Raw genomic sequence first — 21,982 nt, 5'->3', positions numbered from 1 at the left:
TTCCTTTCTCCTGTCTCTGCCACAGATGATAGTGGGGCGACCTTGGGAGCTGATCTAGGAAAGGTCCACAGCCCGAGAAGATGGAAGGGGGGAAGATGGGGGGCAGAGCATCCATCTGCATAACATTTCCAGGGGAACTTGATAACCAGCCATCCAAGGCCTGATTAAGATAACAGCATTTGTTTTGGTTCAGGCTAGAGCATCTTTTATCTGCCTTGAGTCTCTCAGTGGTCTCACTGGCGACTCCAATTCGTCCGAATTTTGGGTCAGTTTCCATCCAGCCGAGCTGACAACTTTGGTGTCCACCCTGCGTACAAGCCCCGGAACCACAACCAGTTTACCATTCTGAATAGCATCCACTTTACGATAAAGCTCCTGCAGCGCTATAGTCTGATTGTTCGTAGCTCAACATACACCGGCACAGAAATCCGCAGCTTGCCAGTGGCCACCGACAGTGTCCAAATTTTGCGATACACCAGGAAACCGCCCGCTCCACACAGCAGAAACCCAGTTATTATTAATCCAAATGTATAGATGTTCTCTGCATCCTCAACAGAAAGAATCAACAGACACATGACCTTCCACACCCCGTAGGAGCCCATCACGTATCCAGCCGTGAATGTTCCGCCAGGACAAGCGGGCTCTGTTTTGGTTTAAATAAATTTGGTCAGTTGCATTGAGAGAACAGCTGATCAGATCAATGGTTCAAGATGGTTCAGATTTAGAACAGAAATGCAGAGAGAGGCTCAAGTAACACAGGACAAGTAGCAGGGCAGAGTGTGGGGGGGAGTGAAGAAAAAGCATCTGCCTTCATCAAGAGCAGGAAATGAAAGACATCTGAGATTAAAGTCAGAATTCTGTTACTAAAGACAGAATTGTGACTTTTTCCTCAGAATTCTGATTTTAAAGTCAAAATACTGACCATTTTCTCAGAATTGTATATATATATTTTTTTTTCTTCAGCTGCCCTAATACTCTTCCGTATCCATAGGAAATTCTTTAAATGCAAGATTCTGAGTAGATTCTTTTCTATGGATTCCATTGGATCCTAAGGGAGTGATGAAAGTAACAGGAATCACACAGTAAACTAAACAGGATTCTGCTTTTCCTTATATTCCTCGGTGTCTAATTTGGTTATCATGCAACCTCATCAATTCAAGATTGAGGAAGTATTTAATGCCCCTCCGTGCAGAGTGCATTGTGCTTAATACATAATAAATAACCCAACATTCAATTAAAAACTCTATACATCACTTGCTCTGGTTTAAACTTGTTAGTGTGGTCCTGCTGCTTCTGTATGATTGTCTGTTTGTGTGTATTTGTGTGTCCAGGATGAAGGCTGTTCTAGTTGCTCTTACACCCCCAATTAGATTTTAAAAAGCACAAATTATGTTGTAGGCTGTGGAAACTGGCATCAAATAAAGAAGAATGGGCAACTGTGTGAAAGTTATGGAAACTCCTCCCAGGAGCAGCTTTTAAAAGATGGTTTTATAAGCTGTGGTGTCACAAGAATAAATCATGATGCTCTGTGGCCTTTACCAAGGGAAATTAATCAATGTCTCAACAGACCGCAAAGGCGGACGTGTGAGTACATAGGCTGAGATTAGTAAGTATCACTAACTGTTTACAACTTGTAGCCAACAGTAATTCAAATTGATGTTGAGTGATTAAACCCATATGTTGGTATTCTTGTGGTTTACATTGAACCAATGAATTATTTGATTGTTCCCAAGTTTACTCTTCCTCCATATTTATGACTCACACTTTTTCAATTAATCCTTTTTTTTTTTTTTTTTTTTTTTTTTTTGCAGTGGGCATTTTGGCATTTAATTCCTACACTGCTTTGTGCTGATGCTCTTTAAAAGTATAATTTATGCATGCTGCTGCTCAAGCATAGCGGCACACTCCAGGAGAATTGTCATTTTAATTTAAGGATGTATTCAGATGACAGTCACTCCAGTTATTTTTTTCCCAACACAATGATGTTGAATGGATCAGAGCCAAGTGGAGATATTTGCCCTGAAGATACTTTGTGAAACTAAAAATTTGTATTGATTATTGTTCATTACAAATGCAGGCATTCATGTCTTTAAAATGTTCCAAAAACTAAAATATCTCATTTTTTCTGTATGTTTTCTGTGCTGTTTTAATAGGGCATTGATTTAAATCTGTCAAAATGATTGCACTGTATAGTGTAAATATATATTTGTAACATAAATTAACATTACCACAAAACCTAAAATACTATTTTATTTATTTATTTTTTTTTCCATTTCTCTCAAGTTTTTCTGTGGGAATTCCATCAGGCCTATTGTTTGCCATTTGTGGTAAATACCATTGTATTTTAAGACTCTGAGAAATTGTTGAATCACAGGAATCCCAAAACAAAAATTCCTAGAGAGGAAGTCATGGGAATCATTCAGTTATTTACTATATATATGAGAGACCATGGGTGGAAATGTTTGTTTATTTAAAGGAATAATGAATGTTGCACTTATTTATTTTCAGGCTCGCAGACAGATAAAAGCCTGAAAAAACAAAACAAAAACTGAACTAAAGACAGGTGTTTGTGGTGTGAAACGTGTCCTAAAATGGAGAAGGGGGATACTGATAACAGTCTATGAGCACAAAACGCTGATAAGTTGGTTGATATTTACCTCACAGTGTAATTTGCAGCAGCCACTCATATTTCAATTGCTGTGTGACGTCTGTTTGACTCCAGGGGAGGATTTAATGATATCCTGATATGAGGGGCTATAATTCAAGATAAACTGTGTTCAACATTGTTGTGCTACCCAGACCTCCCAGGCATAATTTTCCTTTCATATAATTGTCTTGTTCTTGTTATGAGAGTGTGAGATAGTTGGTAGGGTGGAGAGAACATCCTTTTCAGATTGCTTTCATGGGATCTTGCCATTGTTCGTACAACTCTGCAAAGATGAATTGGGTTCCAATGTGTTAAATCTTAGCGGGTCAGAGGATGAGCTCAATACTTAATACATAGACAAATAATTGCAATAAAAATGTCTCATTTAATGTTCATTCTATGTCACTATTATACAATCTGCTTGATTTTTAGCAATATACATACATATTACGAAGAATAGTCATTTATTGGAACTAAACATTGGAGCCATATGGCAATAGTCGATATCCTTGTCATGCACAACAACTCAATAATGTCAATATTCAGTCAGTGAAAAGAGCAGACCATTAAATATTAAAAGTATTTACAGATAACTGTTGGTGGTGCCATTCTCCATTCAGATGCTAATAAACCAAATTATAGGAAGGTTCACTTGTCATTAAAAAACCCTAAGTCAAATTAAAACAATGGAAAAACTAATAATTATGAAAAATGATGGGCTCAAATAATCGCAATCAGGCAATTACATTACAACTGTGACAGGCCTGCTTGGATTCCCAGTAATGTCCATCATCTGGACATTTAATTTCCACTGCAAACCAAATGCTGATGTGAGCACATAACTCAATTTTCATCTGTCATGATTACTTGCCTTGTTTATTTACAAATGTATGACATTTTAGGAGTTTTATATTATTGTAACATACTGCAGCATTTCACAATCTTTTAGTCTTGTGACTGCAGAGAATATTCAGGTTGCTAGGGCAACGTCCAATAGCAGACTCTTGCATGCATACTTTGAAACTCACAAAAATGGACAATAAAAACCATTCTAATGCTAATTGTATCAGTGATGCAGGTGGTATAAACCTTTACTTCATATATTTTATATAAACATTTGAAGACTCCCGACTTTCCTGTTACTTCGGCCCCCAAAGTTTAGAAACAATGACATATTGCACCATGAACATAAATAAATATTGTGATATAGTCACAAAACAAGAACAAATTGTATAGAAAATGTGTCACCACTTATGTCACAATTCTTTACTATGAAAATATAAACAAAGAAGGAGAAATTCTATTACAAGCTTCAAAACAAACTGCACATTATTTTTCTTTTTTATTAATATTACACAACAAGCACCTACTGATGGAAGCCTTAATGTAAAATAATACAAAATGCACAAAAGAAAAGTGTTATTTACAAAACTCCTCTGTTTCTTTTACAGAGGATCTTTTTAAAAGATTTCCTGAAGTCAGAATTGAATATGGTGTATATAATAGGATTAAGCGAGCTATTGCAGTAACCACACCAGAAAAACATTTTGAACAATGTCTCTGGGACACAGCAGGTGTCACACACAGCCGCCAGCGTGTATGTGAAGAAAAAGGGGAACCAACAAAGAACAAACACTCCCATGACTACAGCCAGGACAAAGGTAAAACGTCTTTCTTTATACTGCCTTCCCTTCCACCTGTTCACTGTCACTGTGGACAGCACCTCTGCCTTTAAAAAGGTTTCTCCAGGCTTCACCTGAGTCACTTTGGTTGTTCTCACACTCTTCTTCTTCCTCAAGGAACATAGAATGGTTTCATTCCCATCAGACGAGGAAGCCTCTTCCTCTACATTAAGCCCATTGATCTCCTGTTTCATCTCATCTTCTCTGTCTCTTCTTTTGGGGGGGTCCAGCCCAAGCTTGGTGTCTTCTAAGTTGCCATTCTCTCTTTGCCTCTGTCCTGGTGGAGCCCGTGTTCTTTTCTTGGCAATCTGATAGATTCTTGCATATACCATAATCATAATGATGCAAGGTGCAAAGAAGGAGGCAGTGCTAGAGAATATGATGTACCATTTCTCCTCATTAATTTTGCATACAGGGCTGTCCTTTTTGCCCTCATCCTTTTTCATAGTGATAAGAGGAGGGAATGAAATAATGGCAGCCAGTATCCAGACTGAACAGACTGTGCATTTAATCCTGCGTGGTGTCCTTCTTAGATTGTACCCTATTGCTTTAGTTACAGACCAGTATCTGTCCAGGCTTATTGCACACAAATGAACAATAGATGAGGTGCAGAAGAATACATCCAAGGCCAGATGGATTTCACACCACACTTTACCAAAGTACCAGTAGCCCATGAGTTCATTTGCTAAAGAGAATGGCATCACTAAGGTGGCAACCAGGATGTCTGCAGATGCCAGAGACACTAAAAACAAGTTCTGGGGTGCTTTCAGAGCTCGGCTTGTGATCACTGCAATTACTACCATGACATTGCCAAACACAGTCAGCAGGATGAGCATAGCCACCAGTATTGTGAGTGGCACAGAGGTCTGGACAGTGTAAGGGGGCTTGCCAGCCAAAGTCTCATTTCCACTGGTTAGGTTGAGACAACCCATCAGGATGAGCTGGAGGATCGACAGGACAGTCTGATTAGACTTCTGTCAGAGGGTTTCCAAGCTGTGCTTTCCAACAGTCTATAATGTGAATCCATTCAAAAACATTGCATCAGAGAACTGAGTCTTTTTACTTGGATCACTGGAAGAGATTGTTGAAGAAATGTGTGGTTCCTTCCTCCTTTCAAATGAGGAAAAAGAAAAAAAGAGACCAACTTGACAGAAATTCTAGAAATATTTTTTTATATTTTATTTTTAATATACTCTTCACAAAAGAAAAGAAAATAATATTCTACCTACCTTTAAGAATATAAATGCACAGTTATATCCCAGTAGAACATCTTTTCAAACAGACTTATATCCCTGGTTTGGCAGGCTCAGGCAGGTCTTTTCATCTACTGTAGCTGAAGTAGAGTGTGTCTTTTATATAAGCTTGATTTGACGCTGGGGATCTGTAATGCTGTCTCCTCTGGAATGGGCGGAGTTCTTCTAGTGGAGATTTAAAAAGAGATTTGGTGTTGCTTCTAAACACGAAAGCCATTGGCTGATTATGACATTAATAAATATGTTGATTTATAGAAGTAATATCTGTGTACTATAAAATTACAGTGGTGTAAGAGTGCAGTCTATATGGCTTTGTAGTTGTGTTTCACATATAATTGGTATCCCTTAAATGAAGAAAAGCATTAAAGAATTGTCTTTAAAGAGAAGATAGGAGTTACTGAATTAGTCACAATTCAAGGGCACAGATATGGCAATATATAATATAAAAAATATTGTCAATTTTTTTTCTCAATCTTGATATGGTAGGATTAGTCAAAATGAAAGGTGAAAAATGTCAGTTATCAACATATAAACATGAACAGTAATTTACCCTATAACTTTTTTTGTATATACTGCTTAATTAAAATGTTTATCTGTGCACATTTTTATATTTTTTACATTATTTAACTCAAGTAATTATTATTCCTCCACTTTATAATGTGCTAACTAGATCTACCTCTCTTACACTCTGGAATTGTTAATTTTGTGTAGCAATCCTGTATGTTGTGTGCTCTCACACAGTAAAATTAATAAATGCTATTTTTTTTCTTCATATTATTTAAGAAATGCACTTATTTAATCTGGGGTTTTTCATTCAAATGAAGTCTAGCTTAGTTTTGTATCTTGTTGTACTTATTTATAATGGTCACAGTCATACTGTAATATTCACTATTTGACTCACCACGTTTTTGTTTAATCTGTGGGAGGACAGCAGATGTTCTTAACCTTTTAGGCTACTTGTGATCACATTATATATACCACAACCAAGATGCAACCATGTTTGCTGTCTTGTTTATGTCTTGTGAAGAGTTCAGCATGATTTTTTTCTTTTTTTCTGTGAGACTCCTTACTTGAAGAGTACAAAACTTTTTTAACCCATTTAAAGAAATAGCACAATAGCTATGTTAGCAGGCGCATGAGAACAAATGAATAGGTTGTAGCGTACCTTTGTATGTTACGAGACAAACGTTATAGGGCTGTGCCCTACATACACAGAACCTACATAATGAAGTTGTTCCCATAGAAAAGGAGCGTGCAGATATCAATCTTATTTCCAGCCGATAGGGGCGCTAGCGATCCTCTTGGGGTACGAAGTTGCATTCTGTTGCCTGTTAGCGCGAGGAAATGTTTTGGAGGTTGTCCGGTTAGCCGTTCGAGAGGCATACTTTATTTAAAGCAGGCGCTTTACAAAACTAACGAGTTGATATTTGAATCATATTTGTATTTACTGGGCAGTAGCATCATATCAAGGTAAGGTTACACGCAGAGCCCTTGTTTGTGCGACATTGACCCTTGCCGTATTTACTAGCTTTAGCTTCTATTCGTTACATTTACCTCGACGAGAAGGCCAAGGCTGTCAACTTAGCATACAGCTAAAGTAGCGGCATGCTAATTTGAACGCTGTGGTAAATTCTTGTTACGACATTTTTGTTGGGAAAAAAAGAAACACGTTTAGGCTAGTTTACATTAGTCTTTTTGTTTAGTTGGGCCACTGTTATTCTAAACTTGAGCTAGATGTTCCGGTTGGATTATTGAGCATAAGCTAATGGTTAGCTATTTCATTCTGGATGCTACTCCTATGTTTTGCTGGAATACAGATGTCAGAAGACCTGATGAAACAGTTGAGCAGCTACAAAGCCCAGCTGCAGCAAGTAGAAGTTGCCTTATCTACCGACCAGGAAAATGAAGATCTGCTTAAACTCCAGAAAGACTTGCAGGTTTGTGTACTTAATTGTTTACAGTCGCTACAAAGTATCACACACTAGTTTCAGGTTTTGAGAGAGAGGGGTGTTTGCTTTTCCAGCACATCAAATTAAGGGAAAGATTAGCATGTACATTTTATTAGAATGCGATCATGGGCTGTATTTATCTCAAATTTGCTATTGTAGTGCCGTCCACTCTATTTAATCTTTGCTACACTCTATATCCTTCAGCAAAATTAGTCACATCCTTAAAACTGGTTGCACTATATACAGTTTAAAATTGAGAAAACTAGATTTCTTGAAGAAAGATTTGTCTAAACTTATTATGGACATGTGACTCCCTTTTGTTGTTTCTTCCACAGGAAGTCATTGACCTGACAAAAGACCTTCTGACCTCTCAGCCTGCTGATGGGGCTTCCAAGACAAGTGGTTCAGACACAGTTCCCACAAAGCATAGCTGGAAAGTGGGAGACAGGTGCATGGCTGCGTGGAGTCAGGATGGACAGTGAGTGTCACCAGCCTCTTTGATTGAAAACCTTACATGAAAATGCATGCCTTTGCAGCACTGCAAAATGAGTTATTTGGTTGGTTTACAGAAATGTGAAATGTAGTTGAGTGGATATTTGGTGCACATTTATAAAAAATATTAAAACTCAGTTGAATCAACCTGTACACTGATGCACAAATTAATGGTATTGACAAAATTCAATATTGACAGACTATATTTACTTAGTCCTGCATTTATCAGAATAATCTTAAAGGAATGGCCTTAAACATTGTAGGTACGACCTTTTTTGCTGAATTAAATGCAGATACTGATATGCAGATACTGATATTTAGGATTGTATATTACGTTACTATTGAGCTTGAGTCTTTGGCCCATACTCACCTGCTTACAGACATGATTTTTTGGCAGGGTGTATGAGGCTGAAATTGAGGAGATAGATCGAGACAACAGCACTGCAGCTGTTACCTTCACTGGATATGGAAATGCCGAAGTGATTCCTCTGCAGAACCTTAAAGTGGCAGAGGAGGGGAAACGTTCCGATGAGGATGGAAGTATAAAGCCAAAGTCAAGGTATGAACTCTTACTGACTTGATTCATCTTCAGGCTGTTTTTAGTGATTGCAATTCTAAAAAGACATACAGGCTTTTAACACCCTGGCAGACTGAAACTTGTTGCTAGGTGCTTTTGTGAAAAAGAAGTTTGTAATGGGTAAAAAATAAATTACTAAATAAAAAACTTAATCTTGCCTTATGCTTGCCGAGTAGGCAACATTTGCTGTACAGGGTAAAGGCTAAAGAGCCCTTTTTCTGTAAGTTATAATGTTTTCATATATCATTTGGCTGTGCACATAAAGAGGAGGGTCTGATGGCATCCGACTGATGGCAGTAGGAACGTCACGATTACGTATTTTCTTGCTTCGATTATTATTAAAGAAATAATCCAGATTTTCTATAATCACGATTATTATGTGTTAATGTCACAACACTATCAATGTGTAAAATCACATGAACACTCCTTGTAGGTCTTTAAGTTTTAATTAGGGCTGTATTGCCAAGAAATCAATCTGTGAAATAAACACATTTTCTTTTGATTTCACAGTAACACAAAAACAACAAAGTCATATTTAAAAAAAATCATATATTTAAAAAAAATCCAAATTTGGCATCATCTCAGTGAGAAAAGCATATTTTTTGGCACATAGGTGCCTTGTCACAGTGGTGAACAGAATCAACCACAAACCACTTTATCTTCCTTATTTATATAGATTGATAGTTTTCAAGCTTTACATTTAAAGGATAACCCTTTTAATATATCAACTAACGTTTTTGTTCTCTGCGCAACAACAACACAATCCAAACAATAAAACAAACATATATTAATAAATATAAGAAAAGGCATTAACAATGTCAAATAAATGCATTATTTTAAAGCTCTATTAGTTTTTGTAGAGTAGTCTTCAAACTATCTCGAACAGTGTTCTCTGACTGTTTGCTCACTGTGGTGCAAACAATAAAAAAATCTAAAAACAACTTCAACACTGGTTAGTGTACTTAATTACATAAGTGTCCTTTTCTTCACAATACTTGATACAATACGATACACGTGCTAATTAATATCCAACTAGAAACTAAATTTTAAAATTGATTGGTATCTGAGAATCTTTTTTTTTTTTTACACAAAGTTGCACTGATCTGCCATCATGGTTCAAATAAGATCTTTTATGTAAGTGATGATATTGAGAAATATTTGTGATGATGTAATCGTGGCATTTAATACTGCAGTTAATAGTGAAATTAATTAATTGTGACGTCCCTACATGGCAGTAGCCCTTTACATACTTTAGTTTGTGCTATATTGCCCAAAAAAGAATCCCAAACCCTCATGCTGCAGTGGCTGACATTTACACATAATACTGAACAAACTGAGTAAGATTTGATAGCATATCATTCAGTTTTAAGTTGCATGAAACTGTGTCACCAAGAGTGACATCTCTGTTAAGAGGGATGTCTTCCATCATGCTGGCTGTCCCTTATGCAGGTGTACAAACAAATTTGGCTTGGGAATGTCCTCCACTGCTGTCTCAGAGGTGCATCAAGTGAAGAATGGCACACATCTGTCCCTCCATGAGTTGTAGTGGCAGCTTGTTGTGTTTATTAGAAACAAAAAGGCTGGACTAGGTGCCCTCCTCTTACCTCAGTACTGTCACAAATTTAAACTATTAATGAGAATTCTTAAAAAAGAAAAAAATTCAAAATAGATGAAATGCTATATTTACTTTAGCAGCTGTGTGGAAAACACTGGGATTAAAAAAAATATGCCTGTATGACCACATTTTAATTGTACAAATAGATAAACTAGCAATTCTCTTAATAGAGAGATATGTATTTTGTTATAATTGATTTATCACAGCAATAATAATAATCATCTTTACACAAGCATTAATAATTTCTACACTTGTGGTAACTAGACACCTGCCTGTGGTGACAGTTGTGTACGGTTTTTATTATAATTCATAGCATTACTGCTCATCTAGTGTTTACAATCTTGTGACCATGTCACTATATTCAGATTTTATGTAAAATGCTTTTGATTGAAGTCGGTGTTTTTTCTTATCCTTCTAGAAAAGAGCAGATAGCAGAGCAGCGGGAGTATAAGAAGAAGAAAGCCCAAAAAAAGGTCCAGAGAATGAAGGAGTTGGAGCAAGAAAGAGAGGAGCAAAAGTCAAAGTGGCAGCAGTTCAACAACAAAGCTTACTCAAAGAACAAGAAAGGACAGGTATGTGTTCTTTTTTTCTTCTTCTTCTGTTTTTTAACATAGAAGATGTCAAACATTGTCTTTTTTGTTGTTGTTTTTGGGGATTTTTTTTTCTGACCACTTACTATGTTGTTTTGTTTCCTTTAGGTAAAGAGAAGCATATTTGCATCTCCAGAAAGCGTAAATGGGAAAGTGGGAGTGGGAACATGTGGTATTGCAGATAAACCTATGACCCAGTACAATGACACATCCAAATACAACGTCAGACATCTAATGCCACAATAATGTAATATATTATGTACATAATAATTCGCTGTATACCAATTGTATCAGTGCTTTCCATTGTGTTTATACATTTATGTTTCTCAAGTAAAGAAAGCTTTCAAAGAAAATTTGCTTGCACACCTGTGTTTGAAATATTGTTGTAGTTTTCTTATGTATTATGTAGATACAACAAAAATCCATGAGGGATTTTCTTCCTGCACTGGAACAAGGTCATTTGTTATGTAACAACAGGAAGTGGTGTTTTAGGTAAAAGAGCCGTTTTGTTTTTGTCCCCATATTTGACTGAGGCAAAACACCTGCTGGGATCTGTATAGACACACCTTTAGATATGGGTTGTACATTTGAGGCAGGATTTTTAAACTCTTGACACATAGTGAGGATATTTGAACATTAATAATTGTGTTGATTTAAAATGGCTGAATTTGCATTTTAAATTGTATATATACATAACAGTGAAATAAACCTTTTGTTTTCAGTTTTTAAAATGACTGCTTCTGTGTATTTTTTTATGTTAATACATTGAAGTCTTGCCCTCTTAGGTCCTATAGGTGGCAGCAAAGAATTGCACCCTTATTAAGACCGAGCACAACAGTTAGTAGCTTACAAGTTTCTTTCTTGCTTTCTTTTTGGATCAATTCAAACAAAATGTATGAACCTTGTGAACTTGTGTGCGTGTGTATGTGTGTGTGTATATATATATATATATATATATATATATATATATATATATTCTCACATTTAATCGTATAATTATTAAATATTAATTGTACATTTAAAATAAGAGACACATCATATGTGTGTAGAAGTTTATTACGATTCCAGGAATAGTTATCAGGGAGCTGTAACAAAGTATTAGCAGGGGACCGGCAGCACATATTTTGCACAAAAGTCACTTCAGATGGCTGAGAAAGCACAGAAAGGACATTCTGGGGTGTGCCTCAACATAATTCCTCAACAAAAGTTTGGTTGTTTTTTTTTTTATTTGTTTTTTTTAAACAATATTTTTATAGTGCATTTTATAGTTTCCCAAACGTGTTGGGGGTTAGGAGGAGTGAAGGACCTCTAACAAGGAACTTTGTGCAGGAGTCAATCCCCTTGTTAAGACACAATTTGGTGGTGATTTACTTAATGCTGATAAATGATCATATCGAAATGTCTTATTTGGTTTCATGGAGTCAAACAGGTTGGTAGTGCAACTGTGTTAAAATACATTGAATTATAAGTGAGAAGTCTTCAGATTTAAAGAATTAGATTTTGTACTTTTTCCGCCACAGTATGGAAAAAGCAGTAGTAAACACAGAAATATAAATCAAAACCATTTTCTGTAGTTTTCCTGTTCATGCTACCGATAAATTACTCATCAGTCCAGAGTACATTAAAATATCATTAGAAAGGCTACATTCAAGACACATGCACCATAGCTTTTAAAGTCAATTACAATCAATTTAATGCTGATTATAAGTAGCTAATACTACTGAAGCAAGTGTAAATCTGTAATTGGGAGTTGGACGGACACAACAATGTACTAAACCCAACCAATATCACAGATATCAAACTAGAAACATTATTGCTTGAGCTGTGTGCTTGAACAAGTGTGGGAAAGCTTATAACTGTCCAAAAAAATTTAATCTGCAAATAGTGTAAAAGCATTCAACTAAATGTCACTGAGTAATAGATTAAACGTGTAGCACTTCATATGCTTTAGTGGGGATTTTACATCAAGTAAGTTTGATTGACGTATTTAAAATCAACGATTTATTTCCCATTTCAGCATGACCAAAATGTAGCTACAGTATAATTAAATATACCAAAAATAAATAGAATTATAAGCAAAATAAGTTAAAATAACAAAGGTGGACTAGCCCACTAGATTCCGTAGGACAAAAAAAGGGCACCACATGGGTCAGTGATGGTTGTGGGTCCTAACGCAAAGGTTGTATATCTGTGTTACACATTTTGGAATGCAGACATTATAGCCCTTGCTGGCTTGTACATTGACAAGAAGTGCTGTCTGGATATATTATCCAATGAAAAAGGGCATTATTTTTACAAGGCAGATGGAGCAAACGTTCCCAATGGTGAGCTTCTAGCTGGTATTGTTTGTGTGAGTGTGCCCGAGTGTTTTGCTGGCTTTTGAGGATCAATTTGATTAAATGTAGTCTACCTTTCAGTGTTTGACACTGATGCAATAATGAGTCCTCAACAAGATCAATATTTAGAACAAGTATGGTTAATTTGAGTTGGCAACATGTAAAGGGACATTCAGGTTATTGGTTAAAGTCAACTTTGAAAATGAAGAATTGTATTTTGCCAAATATTTAAGTTTGTTGTGAACAGAAGCTCATTGTCTTTTGGAGCAAGATGTTGTTTTTTTAGCTTTTAGACTGAGCTGGAATTAAGGCGGGTTCTTGAATGGAGTAGATGTTTCTTTTGTCAGGAGGGATGCTGTTTCCTCTGAACACAATTAACCTAAACTGTTTTTTTTTTTTTTGGAGGGGGGGGAGCAATAGGCTGGTACTTAGAGAGGTGAAAGCCATAAAAGACTGCAGCTTAAGTGAAAGTATAGGCTGGTGCTTTAAGCAGAGAAGGCCAGTTTTAGACTGCAAGTGGAGTAGCCCTCGTCACTGGCTGAGCTCTGCCGGCTGCTGTGGTCATCCAGGTCGCTTGCACCACTGGTGCTAACACTGTCCATTTCTCCATGGGAGAACTCAGTGCTTTCCACATCGACTTCAATTTCCTCTGTTTAAACACATAAACAAAACTTTGATTAATGCAGGCTAAACCTCTTAACTTGGTGAGTGTAAATAACTGAAACTGGAAGGGAAAAGAACAAAGCTTTAATTAGGGCACCAACCTCTGTCAGACTCGGAGCGATCAGAGTCCATACGGGAGCCCAGGCTGTCTGTGCGGACCCTCTCTCGCTCACCATGAGTCTGCAACAGGGCTAGCTGCCTCTGCAAGTGCCTCTGCTCCCTCTCTAGGGTTTCTAGTTGGTGCTGACTCCTTCTGTCTACTTCTTCAAGTTTCTGAAAACAAAAACATAAGTGCATTTAATTTAAAACTCTTGATATGCAGAAATACGAACAATACACAGTGTGTGGGGATACAATCTCCTGTTTTGGTTTAGAAGCAGTAAGGACTTTACACATAGGCAGTAATTTATGACATAGTTACTGCTGTCAAATGTCCCTTCCAATAAATTATCCAACAGGAACAGCAAGTAGATGGAGTCTACATGAGGCAGATAGGAGTGAAATATGGCTGGATGGAACATGAAGAGAACATAAAGGTCATCCTGTTCTGCATTTGATAGAAACTATTTTTATGCCTTCTTAGCTATAAGTTATCTCACCAAATAACTCATAATGGACATTTATTCTGGTCAGTACATTTTTTTTAATGATAAATTAAAATAAAAAAATTTATATTTTAAACTAATTCCACAAATATTTAAGCCAATACATAACCAATGCCCAGTAGATATCAAGCCTTGATGTTAATCATGTCTAATTTATTTACCCATAAATCATTAAAGCTGATACATAAAACTGTAACAAGATAATAAGTGTAATAATAATAATAATAAGTTGTGCTTTAGAACAACACAAATAAAGAGTAATTCCAGCTTGCAGGTACACTTATATTTGTTAAGGTTAATATGATTTTTACACAATGATAAATGCAAATTATTGGTTAACTACAACTATTGTCTGCTGAAACATTATTGAATTGTTACATAAAATGGAAGATATGTACATAAATTACCAGCACTCCTCTTCTTAAAGCAAAATACACCACATTGGACACTAATGTAATATAAAGTAATGTTTGAAGACACTTCTATAGTTGCATAAATTAAGAAAATATATATATATATAAACATACATATATACACAAAAAATGAAATGTCAGTTTTTGTGAATAGTGTATATCTATTATACAAATATTTTTTCTTTTTCTCTTTCACTTCCTGTAGCTGTAAACCTTATGCTGGTTGCAACTGTTCCCTCATTTTCTATGGAACTTCTGGTTCCAGAAACACAAAACAGTAACATTTAACAAGATTCACTTCCTGGATGCAAGTCCAAAGTCAACAGCTGACATCAAGACTTTCATTATAACTCTTCACTCTGATAAAAATATAACAAACTGTTTCCAGGATTGCTTTCATATTGTGGCCCTCAGTCACATCTCAGCTTGCAGTCAGCATGGAGACCCTTACATTTCAGCAATCCATTCTCCCAGCACATCTGGAGCTTAAAAAACTAGTGGTCAGGGTTAATGACATGAGTAACCAAGGTGACTAACCAAGGTCTAAAATCCTGCAGAGGACAGTCTACTCTACAACAACCCCACTGAGATTTGCTGAAAAGAAAACTAAACTGCAAGCACCAGGCACTAACCATAACGTTTTGAGGCCAAAGTGCCCTAAGGTGCAGTTGTCTAATTACCCTGAAATTGCACCTGAGAAAATCCCAATGTTACTGATAACAGCCAGTATGTTTGTTGTTAAACCATCGCTGATGTAAAGCTATGAAGTACAACGAACAAGGTAAACATGCCTCTTTCAGGCAATACCTTCTCAACAAGTTTTGAACTAAAAAAAGACTTTTTGACAGAATTCTATGCAGAAAGGGTGGCATCACTGTCACTGTGCGCGGTGGACAGTGAAGCATCATGACAGCACAGATGTTTGCATCTCAAAGGAAAAACAAAGAAACTGGGCCACCAATAGCAGGAGCCGAGAGATTAAAGTAGTGTTTTGTTGTAAAAATGAAAAACGGGATCAGTGAGACTAGTGGAGCTTAGATTTTGTAAGCTATTACTCAGAATCCACAAGGTCTCCCAAATGGATTGGATACTAGTAATTGTCATTGCGTATCAAAGTCATTCCCTGCAGTACCACAGATCAACATTTTTTTCTAACTCATGGGAGCACATATATATTTCACTGTCAATACTCAAGTCTGGTTTTGTACTTGTAGCGTGCATGATCACAAACCATGAACAGACTTTTTCCACTAAAGATATTTTCCAGTCATAAAATTAACAACAGTAGACCATTTAGTTGTTTTGATTTGAGATCAAAATGCTAGACACTTTACACTCACTGTTTATTTTTGTTCGTTTGTTTGTTTTGTTTTGTTTTTACTATGGCTGTGGCAAAGGTGTTTTTGCTTTTTGTTTTTTATTATTATTATTATTATAAATTTTTTTTTTTTACTTTTTACCTTCACGCCAAACTGACATCAGTCAAATCACTAATGCACCACCACCACCAGTCTTTAAGAAATGTATGATTATGTCATAACTATAGGGAACAAAACTGAACCTGCAGCAGCCCACAATCCCATGACAGCATCATGCTGTTCAGACTGCCACACCTTGATGTGTGCTTTGGCCTTGTTGAGTAGTCCCAGTGTGGTGTGCCGACTGCAGTCTGGTCCCAGAGGGATGAGTGACTTCAACCTTTCCAAACACAAGCGGAGATGTGCTCGCCTGTGGAAGGAGACACAGTTGGGCTAGTATCTGTTCAGAGACACCACACACAGAGTAAAGTACAACATTAAATATAACTTTATTATTCATGCATTATTCTTGTTTTAGCTCATCTAGATTCTGTCAGATATTATTATTAACTCCTCATCAAAACATGATTTGTATTGTAACATTTAAACATATATTTGGTTATGGTATTCAGGCAAAGAAACTTTTACTATAACATGTACTACACATAATTTTTTATATGGCCCCATATTTCAAAGCTGCTGAGGTCTGCACGATATTGTGCTTATGATCCACCAAAGACTCTGGGGTCTGTGGTCTCAATGCATGCCGAAGCTGGCAAAGGCCCTCACTATGCTTTTAAATAACGGAGGAAAATGTAGGTCAAATCATGATGTCATCTCTGCATTGGCCACCATTTTGTGATGTAAAAAAAAATAATCCACTAGTAGCCTTCTTCCTAGAGGTGCCACTTCCCTCAGCATTTATCTCTGAAAGCAAGAATCTCACACAGAGACATAGCTGGACATTTAAATTTAGAAAAAAAAACGCATCCTGACATTTATTTCCTGCTTAAGGCAGACGCTGGCTTATCCCAGAGCAGAAAAAGTGAGCTGTTGTTAGATCTGCAGCTGTGAATTTCTCAGGAAGGAGCCCTGTTGTCTGGAAACAGAGGGTTCCCGTTTGCTGACTGGGGAAATGTCTGCATGTCCTCCAGGAACAGTGCTGCTACTGAGGCTCCATTTTATTTGCCTTGCAAAATGTACACTGCTATCCTGTACAATATTTCAGCTTCCAACTTGTTGATATAGAAAAATAAGGACTCTTTGAGTGCTGTGATAACAAGCTAATTTATTAAGTTACAGTGAACCATTTTTAAATTATATGGTTCACACATTTAGCATAGGCTCAAGATATCCAAATGTGGAAGGGTGGAGAGAGCTTTTGGCTTATCAGATTGAAGCTCCATTTCGAGACAAACAGCTGAGATAAATTCTTGCAACGTCAGTTTAAAGACTGAAGATTCATTCTTCCTCTTTTGTAAGGGTTTTGCAAACAAAAATGTAAACTAAAATTCCATCCTCATCTTGCTTGTTCTTTACTTTGCAGAGCTGGCTGTTAGTGTCATAAAAATGCACTGAAATAACCTCTTCAGTCTGGCCTCACCTGTTTTTTTCCAGTTCATTGTGTGCTGATCTGTTGAAATGACAAATATATAAACAACGTCACATGTCTTAATAATGCAAAACACCACATAATACAGACAGTCTGTGCACAAACCAATTACAGTATGTGTTAGCTGATCCTGCAGAGTGCTTATGAACAATAATGACACTGATAATGTGTCAGAGATGATCTCAAATTTGCATCAACTGCTTTTAACTTGGTCATTTTTCCAAGTCATCAACCTACCTATTGTGAATATTGTCCAATTTTCTGTTCTTGAATTTACGTTGTTTCTGTTGATGTGCAATCTGTGTAGCAGGATATGTTGAAGCGTACCCATGCTCACATTCTGATGAAGAAAAGAATAAAGATGATTAAATATGTCGTTTGGTCATTATCTGGCTTGAATTTTAGACTTATCTTAAGATGTGGCAGCAAATTAATGGAAATACAATGTAAACATTAACTCTATGTAATGTACAAAAAGACATTTTTGAAAATATTAATGCAATCTTGCACTTTTGATGATGATAATGATAAATTGTTTTACATAATTAATAATAATAAGTAATTAACAACAAATACATCAGGAAAAAATGGTTGGATTATAAGAAGAAAGTTTTAAAAAATGGAAAAAAAAAATGTGTACGGGTAATTTTGGCACAACGACTCCCGTTCAACAGTATGCTCGCTGTTGAGGTATAAAGCCTACAGTTCCCATGAACCCTCCTTCTCAGTAACATACGACGTCACATATTTAGCTGCATCTGATTGGTTGTGTGCACTGAACCTCGCGCTGGGAACATGTGTCCCGACCAATAAAAACTTTGCAATTTGTTCCATGTGGAAACCATGTGAACAGCACATACAAGGAAGCAGCGGCTACCCGAAAGAACCATAGCAGGACCTAAAATAAGAAAATTTAAGCGGAAACAAAAACTCAACCGGAGTCTTTACTGGCGAAAGGAACTGTTAATGCGATATTTTATATGTGGATTGGGTGTTTTAAGGGAATAATCAGTAGATGAGCAACGATTAACTGAAAATAAAAAAGGACCAGAAATGGGATATCTCAAATTTTATAACTGTGGACATGTCTGAACCTAAAAGTGCACATATGGAGACTTTTTTAAACCGTGAATATAGCAAAGTATGGTGCATCTCCCGCAGTCTGCAAAAGCCCTGTTTAAATGGCATCGGATAGCTGCAGGCTAATGTTGCAGTGAAATTAATCTCTCTGGTTATGCTGGTTGACAAATTTAAGACTTCTGTCTCCCCTAATATAATTTCGTTATAATTTGTATTTGCCTGGTCGATTAGCAGCAGCAGGTGAAACATCTCTGGCTGCTTTCGGGCCAGTTCATCTGTCCGCTGCTCGTCTTTTGTCGCCCTCGCCTCTATTGTTGTCTGCTCGGCGCATTAATATCCCCTACAGTTCGTGTTTACTTACTTCCATTGTTCTTCTCAATATTTTCAATGTAATTGGCTGCATCGAGCAGCACTTGCACGTTCTTCATAAAAGTGCCGATTTGGTCCATTGCGGAACATTTGGAGTATAAAACGTCGCTGAAAGAATAGTCGGACATCTCTCCGAAATCCTGCTGGTCCATGGACGCATCGGACTCCGACAGGACCTCTTCGGGTTTCAGCTCGCTGTGCTGTCTCATGTACTTTACCATTTTTTGTTATACTTAAGGCTTTTCTTTTGGGGGAGGGCTTTGACAAATACGCAGCGCTGAAAATTGCTCCCCTTGTCCTGTGAGTGCACAGAGCGGATGACTGAAATGAACTAGGCTGGATGGAATTGCAGTCCTTAGCCTCAGCCACTTGCCCTACTTGGTGGATAATCCCTCCCACTAACGCATGCACATTGCATTCATTGTCCAATGTGCCATAACAAATCCTCATTATCAATACTGCAGGAGAGTAACAAATACCAAACTTATGTCCAGTGACATGACATAATGGCTGCGTTATTTTGCAATAAAGCTGCTTTATTTCACCTGACATAATGGCAAACATATCCTCCCTCTCATGTGCACATTGTTACCCCTTAATGTTTGTATGTGGCAGTAGACAGTATCAGATGCAATCGTCAGTTAAGCTTAAACATCAGCTGCCAGGTTGGCCCCAGTAATAAATATGTAATCACCTGGGTCTTTTATGTTTTTAAAGGACCCCACATGGAAATACATAAATGCTGGAAGAGCACATTATTCCCATGCGCCTTTATTGTCATCAGCATCTCTCCACATTTAAGCAAGTCCAAGGAACAGTTAGTGACGCATGTGCTCTTTCATCTGTGGCACTAACTTGAAATATACCTGTGTGAGATCTGAAAGCTGATTGAATATGCAGCAAGAAGGTGCACTCCAGTGTCTGATATGGTAATTTAAGGTAATTTGCTTTCTTACCAGTGCATCCCACATTTATTTTTGTAAAAGGGTGGTACTCAGGTGAAAATTCAAAGGACTAATGCGATGTTGCCTCAATGCTAGTTAAATTCACAAAGGGATGAAGAAATAAACACCAGCAAGTAAGTTTAACATCACATGCCTATCCTTTAGGGCACATTTCATAAAAATGGACAATGGATGTTTAAAGTTCTTAGCTATTTTTCCAAAACTGACCTTGAAATTAAATCAGCTTCTAGCTTGATGGTCCACCTCTGTTGTTCCCTCTGAGAGATTAAGAAGTCATTTTCCCCCCACACTGTGAAGGCTAGAAGAGAACAGAGGGGAAAGAGACTGCCTTTACAAGGCAAGCCATGCGTGCAGGGCTGTGTTGTGCCTCCGAGACAATGGGTGCAGATGGCTTGCCCACTGCAGATGTGGCCAGGCCTGTAACGGACGCCTGTGAGAAAGAACACCCTCCCATGGAGTTTATATCAGCCGCCTGGCGACTAGGCCTGACACATTGACAGCTAAGACGGAGATGCACACCTCTTTGGCAGCGGTGCAAAATCCTAAAGTTGTTGGACCATTTGGGAATATGTATTTCTGCATCCCTCATTACTTACACTTTGCATTTAAGCAAACATGTTTCTGCAACCTATTTCACATCCCAAACAACAACATTAATATGAAATCAGACTTCATGCTCTGCTAGCAGCATGCTCAGTCGCTCAGACATGGACAGAGATCAGTGGGGGATGGAAACTGACAGCGTTTCACCAAGAAAAGTCTCATCTGTGCTGTGAGGCTTGTGTGCAGACTGACTTACTGCGCGTGCTGCACACTGATAGTGACAGTGTGGAAAGCTGACCCGCTGTAGGTTGGTGTAGAATGTGACCCCAGCTGGAGTAATCTGAAAAGCCTTAGGATTACACCAGTGGCTCGGCTATCACAGTGGAGGCAAAGTCACACAGTGCTGGAGTGTGTTAAAGTGTGTTTGTTGAAGAATGTGGCAAACACCCCGCTGTTACATGTTAGTGTAAAAGACATTTTAGGTGGTGTTGAGTGGGAAAATGAACAGCTCCATCACAAATCCAATGTAAACTGTGTAGAATATCTCTATCTATCTATCTATCTATCTATCTATCTATCTATCTATCTATCTATCTATCTATCTATCTATCTATCTATCTATCTATCTATCTATCTATCTATCTATCTATCTATCTGCCTGCCTGCCTGCCTGCCTGCCTGCCTGCCTGCCTGCCTGCCTGCCTGCCTGCCTGCCTGCCTGCCTGGTTAGTCTGCTTGCTAGCTCGCTAACTGGTGGTCTGTTCATATAATGGCTCCAGGCAATGTGTTGTGCAGCAGCAGTTGATTTAAGACAATAGCTGCACTTAGCCCTGAGGTCATAGCACATGTGTCACCTGCTCCTTACGCTCCTTAGCTCAGTCACTACAGAGACCTTTGACCTTTGCCAACCATATATTTTCAAGGACTGTTCCTTTAACATCGGTTGGACATGGCACTGATTACAACAGCGAGAAACATTGAATGTTTTACAGTTTCCATGACTGTAGAGTGAAGAGATTCATTTTAAATGTATATTCTTATTATATACTTTAGGTATTAGATGTTTCAATAAAACAAAATTTAACCTTTATTTCTTTTTTTTCACCTTCAAATGTTATCTGTTATCTCAGATCAGAGATGAGTGGTTTGCAGGGTGGTGTAGGTAGAATTCTCAACACTCCCCCAACATTAACACCTGTTGGAGACACCAAATCCCCCCCCCCTTTGTCTCCATAGCCCCATCTTTAGTGTATTACCATGACAACACCCATTCACCCATGCAGCTTCACATGT

The 21,982-nt window shown here is 37.5% G+C and overlaps 3 protein-coding genes across 3 annotated transcripts; 1 reads left to right on the top strand and 2 right to left on the bottom strand.

The window, feature by feature from the left end:
• Window positions 1-3,053: 3,053 nt before the first annotated feature.
• On the bottom strand, window positions 3,054-5,673 carry LOC121655299 (alpha-2A adrenergic receptor-like). The gene is made up of 2 exons (XM_042009867.1): window positions 5,559-5,673; window positions 3,054-5,439 (listed from the first exon to the last, which is right to left on the bottom strand). Exon 2 carries the CDS (start codon window positions 5,259-5,261, stop codon window positions 4,071-4,073), a length of 1,191 nt encoding a protein of 396 aa, XP_041865801.1. The 5' UTR covers window positions 5,262-5,439; window positions 5,559-5,673; the 3' UTR covers window positions 3,054-4,070.
• Window positions 5,674-6,893: 1,220 nt separating this feature from the next.
• smndc1 (survival motor neuron domain containing 1) lies at window positions 6,894-11,536 on the top strand. Its single transcript, XM_042009869.1, has 6 exons — window positions 6,894-7,052; window positions 7,400-7,519; window positions 7,867-8,009; window positions 8,421-8,582; window positions 10,634-10,787; window positions 10,914-11,536. The coding sequence occupies exons 2-6, from the start codon at window positions 7,400-7,402 to the stop codon at window positions 11,049-11,051; spliced, it is 717 nt and encodes a 238-aa protein (XP_041865803.1). The 5' UTR covers window positions 6,894-7,052; the 3' UTR covers window positions 11,052-11,536.
• Window positions 11,537-11,845: 309 nt separating this feature from the next.
• On the bottom strand, window positions 11,846-19,540 carry LOC121655300 (max-interacting protein 1-like). Its single transcript, XM_042009868.1, has 6 exons — window positions 19,174-19,540; window positions 17,970-18,072; window positions 17,724-17,753; window positions 16,436-16,550; window positions 13,906-14,077; window positions 11,846-13,790 (listed from the first exon to the last, which is right to left on the bottom strand). The coding sequence occupies exons 1-6, from the start codon at window positions 19,400-19,402 to the stop codon at window positions 13,627-13,629; spliced, it is 813 nt and encodes a 270-aa protein (XP_041865802.1). The 5' UTR covers window positions 19,403-19,540; the 3' UTR covers window positions 11,846-13,626.
• Window positions 19,541-21,982: the final 2,442 nt, after the last annotated feature.

This window comes from Melanotaenia boesemani, chromosome 16, assembly GCF_017639745.1.
Source record: "Melanotaenia boesemani isolate fMelBoe1 chromosome 16, fMelBoe1.pri, whole genome shotgun sequence".
NCBI lineage: Eukaryota > Metazoa > Chordata > Actinopteri > Atheriniformes > Melanotaeniidae > Melanotaenia > Melanotaenia boesemani.
This window is presented reverse-complemented; position numbering and strand designations above follow the sequence as displayed.

Excerpts from the sequence above, each read along its gene's own strand:
- smndc1 (XM_042009869.1), top strand. The coding sequence starts at position 7,400 with ATGTCAGAAGACCTGATGAAACAGTTGAGCAGCTACAAAGCCCAGCTG. Across the intron at positions 8,583-10,633 it reads AGTATAAAGCCAAAGTCAAG|AAAAGAGCAGATAGCAGAGC; the intron begins GTATGAACTCTT and ends TTATCCTTCTAG. Across the intron at positions 10,788-10,913 it reads CAAAGAACAAGAAAGGACAG|GTAAAGAGAAGCATATTTGC; the intron begins GTATGTGTTCTT and ends TGTTTCCTTTAG.
- LOC121655300 (XM_042009868.1), bottom strand. The coding sequence starts at position 19,402 with ATGGTAAAGTACATGAGACAGCACAGCGAGCTGAAACCCGAAGAGGTC. Across the intron at positions 18,073-19,173 it reads TATTGAGAAGAACAATGGAA|AATGTGAGCATGGGTACGCT; the intron begins GTAAGTAAACAC and ends TTTCTTCATCAG. Across the intron at positions 16,551-17,723 it reads AATGAACTGGAAAAAAACAG|GCGAGCACATCTCCGCTTGT; the intron begins GTGAGGCCAGAC and ends CTCCTTCCACAG.
- LOC121655299 (XM_042009867.1), bottom strand. The coding sequence starts at position 5,261 with ATGGGTTGTCTCAACCTAACCAGTGGAAATGAGACTTTGGCTGGCAAG.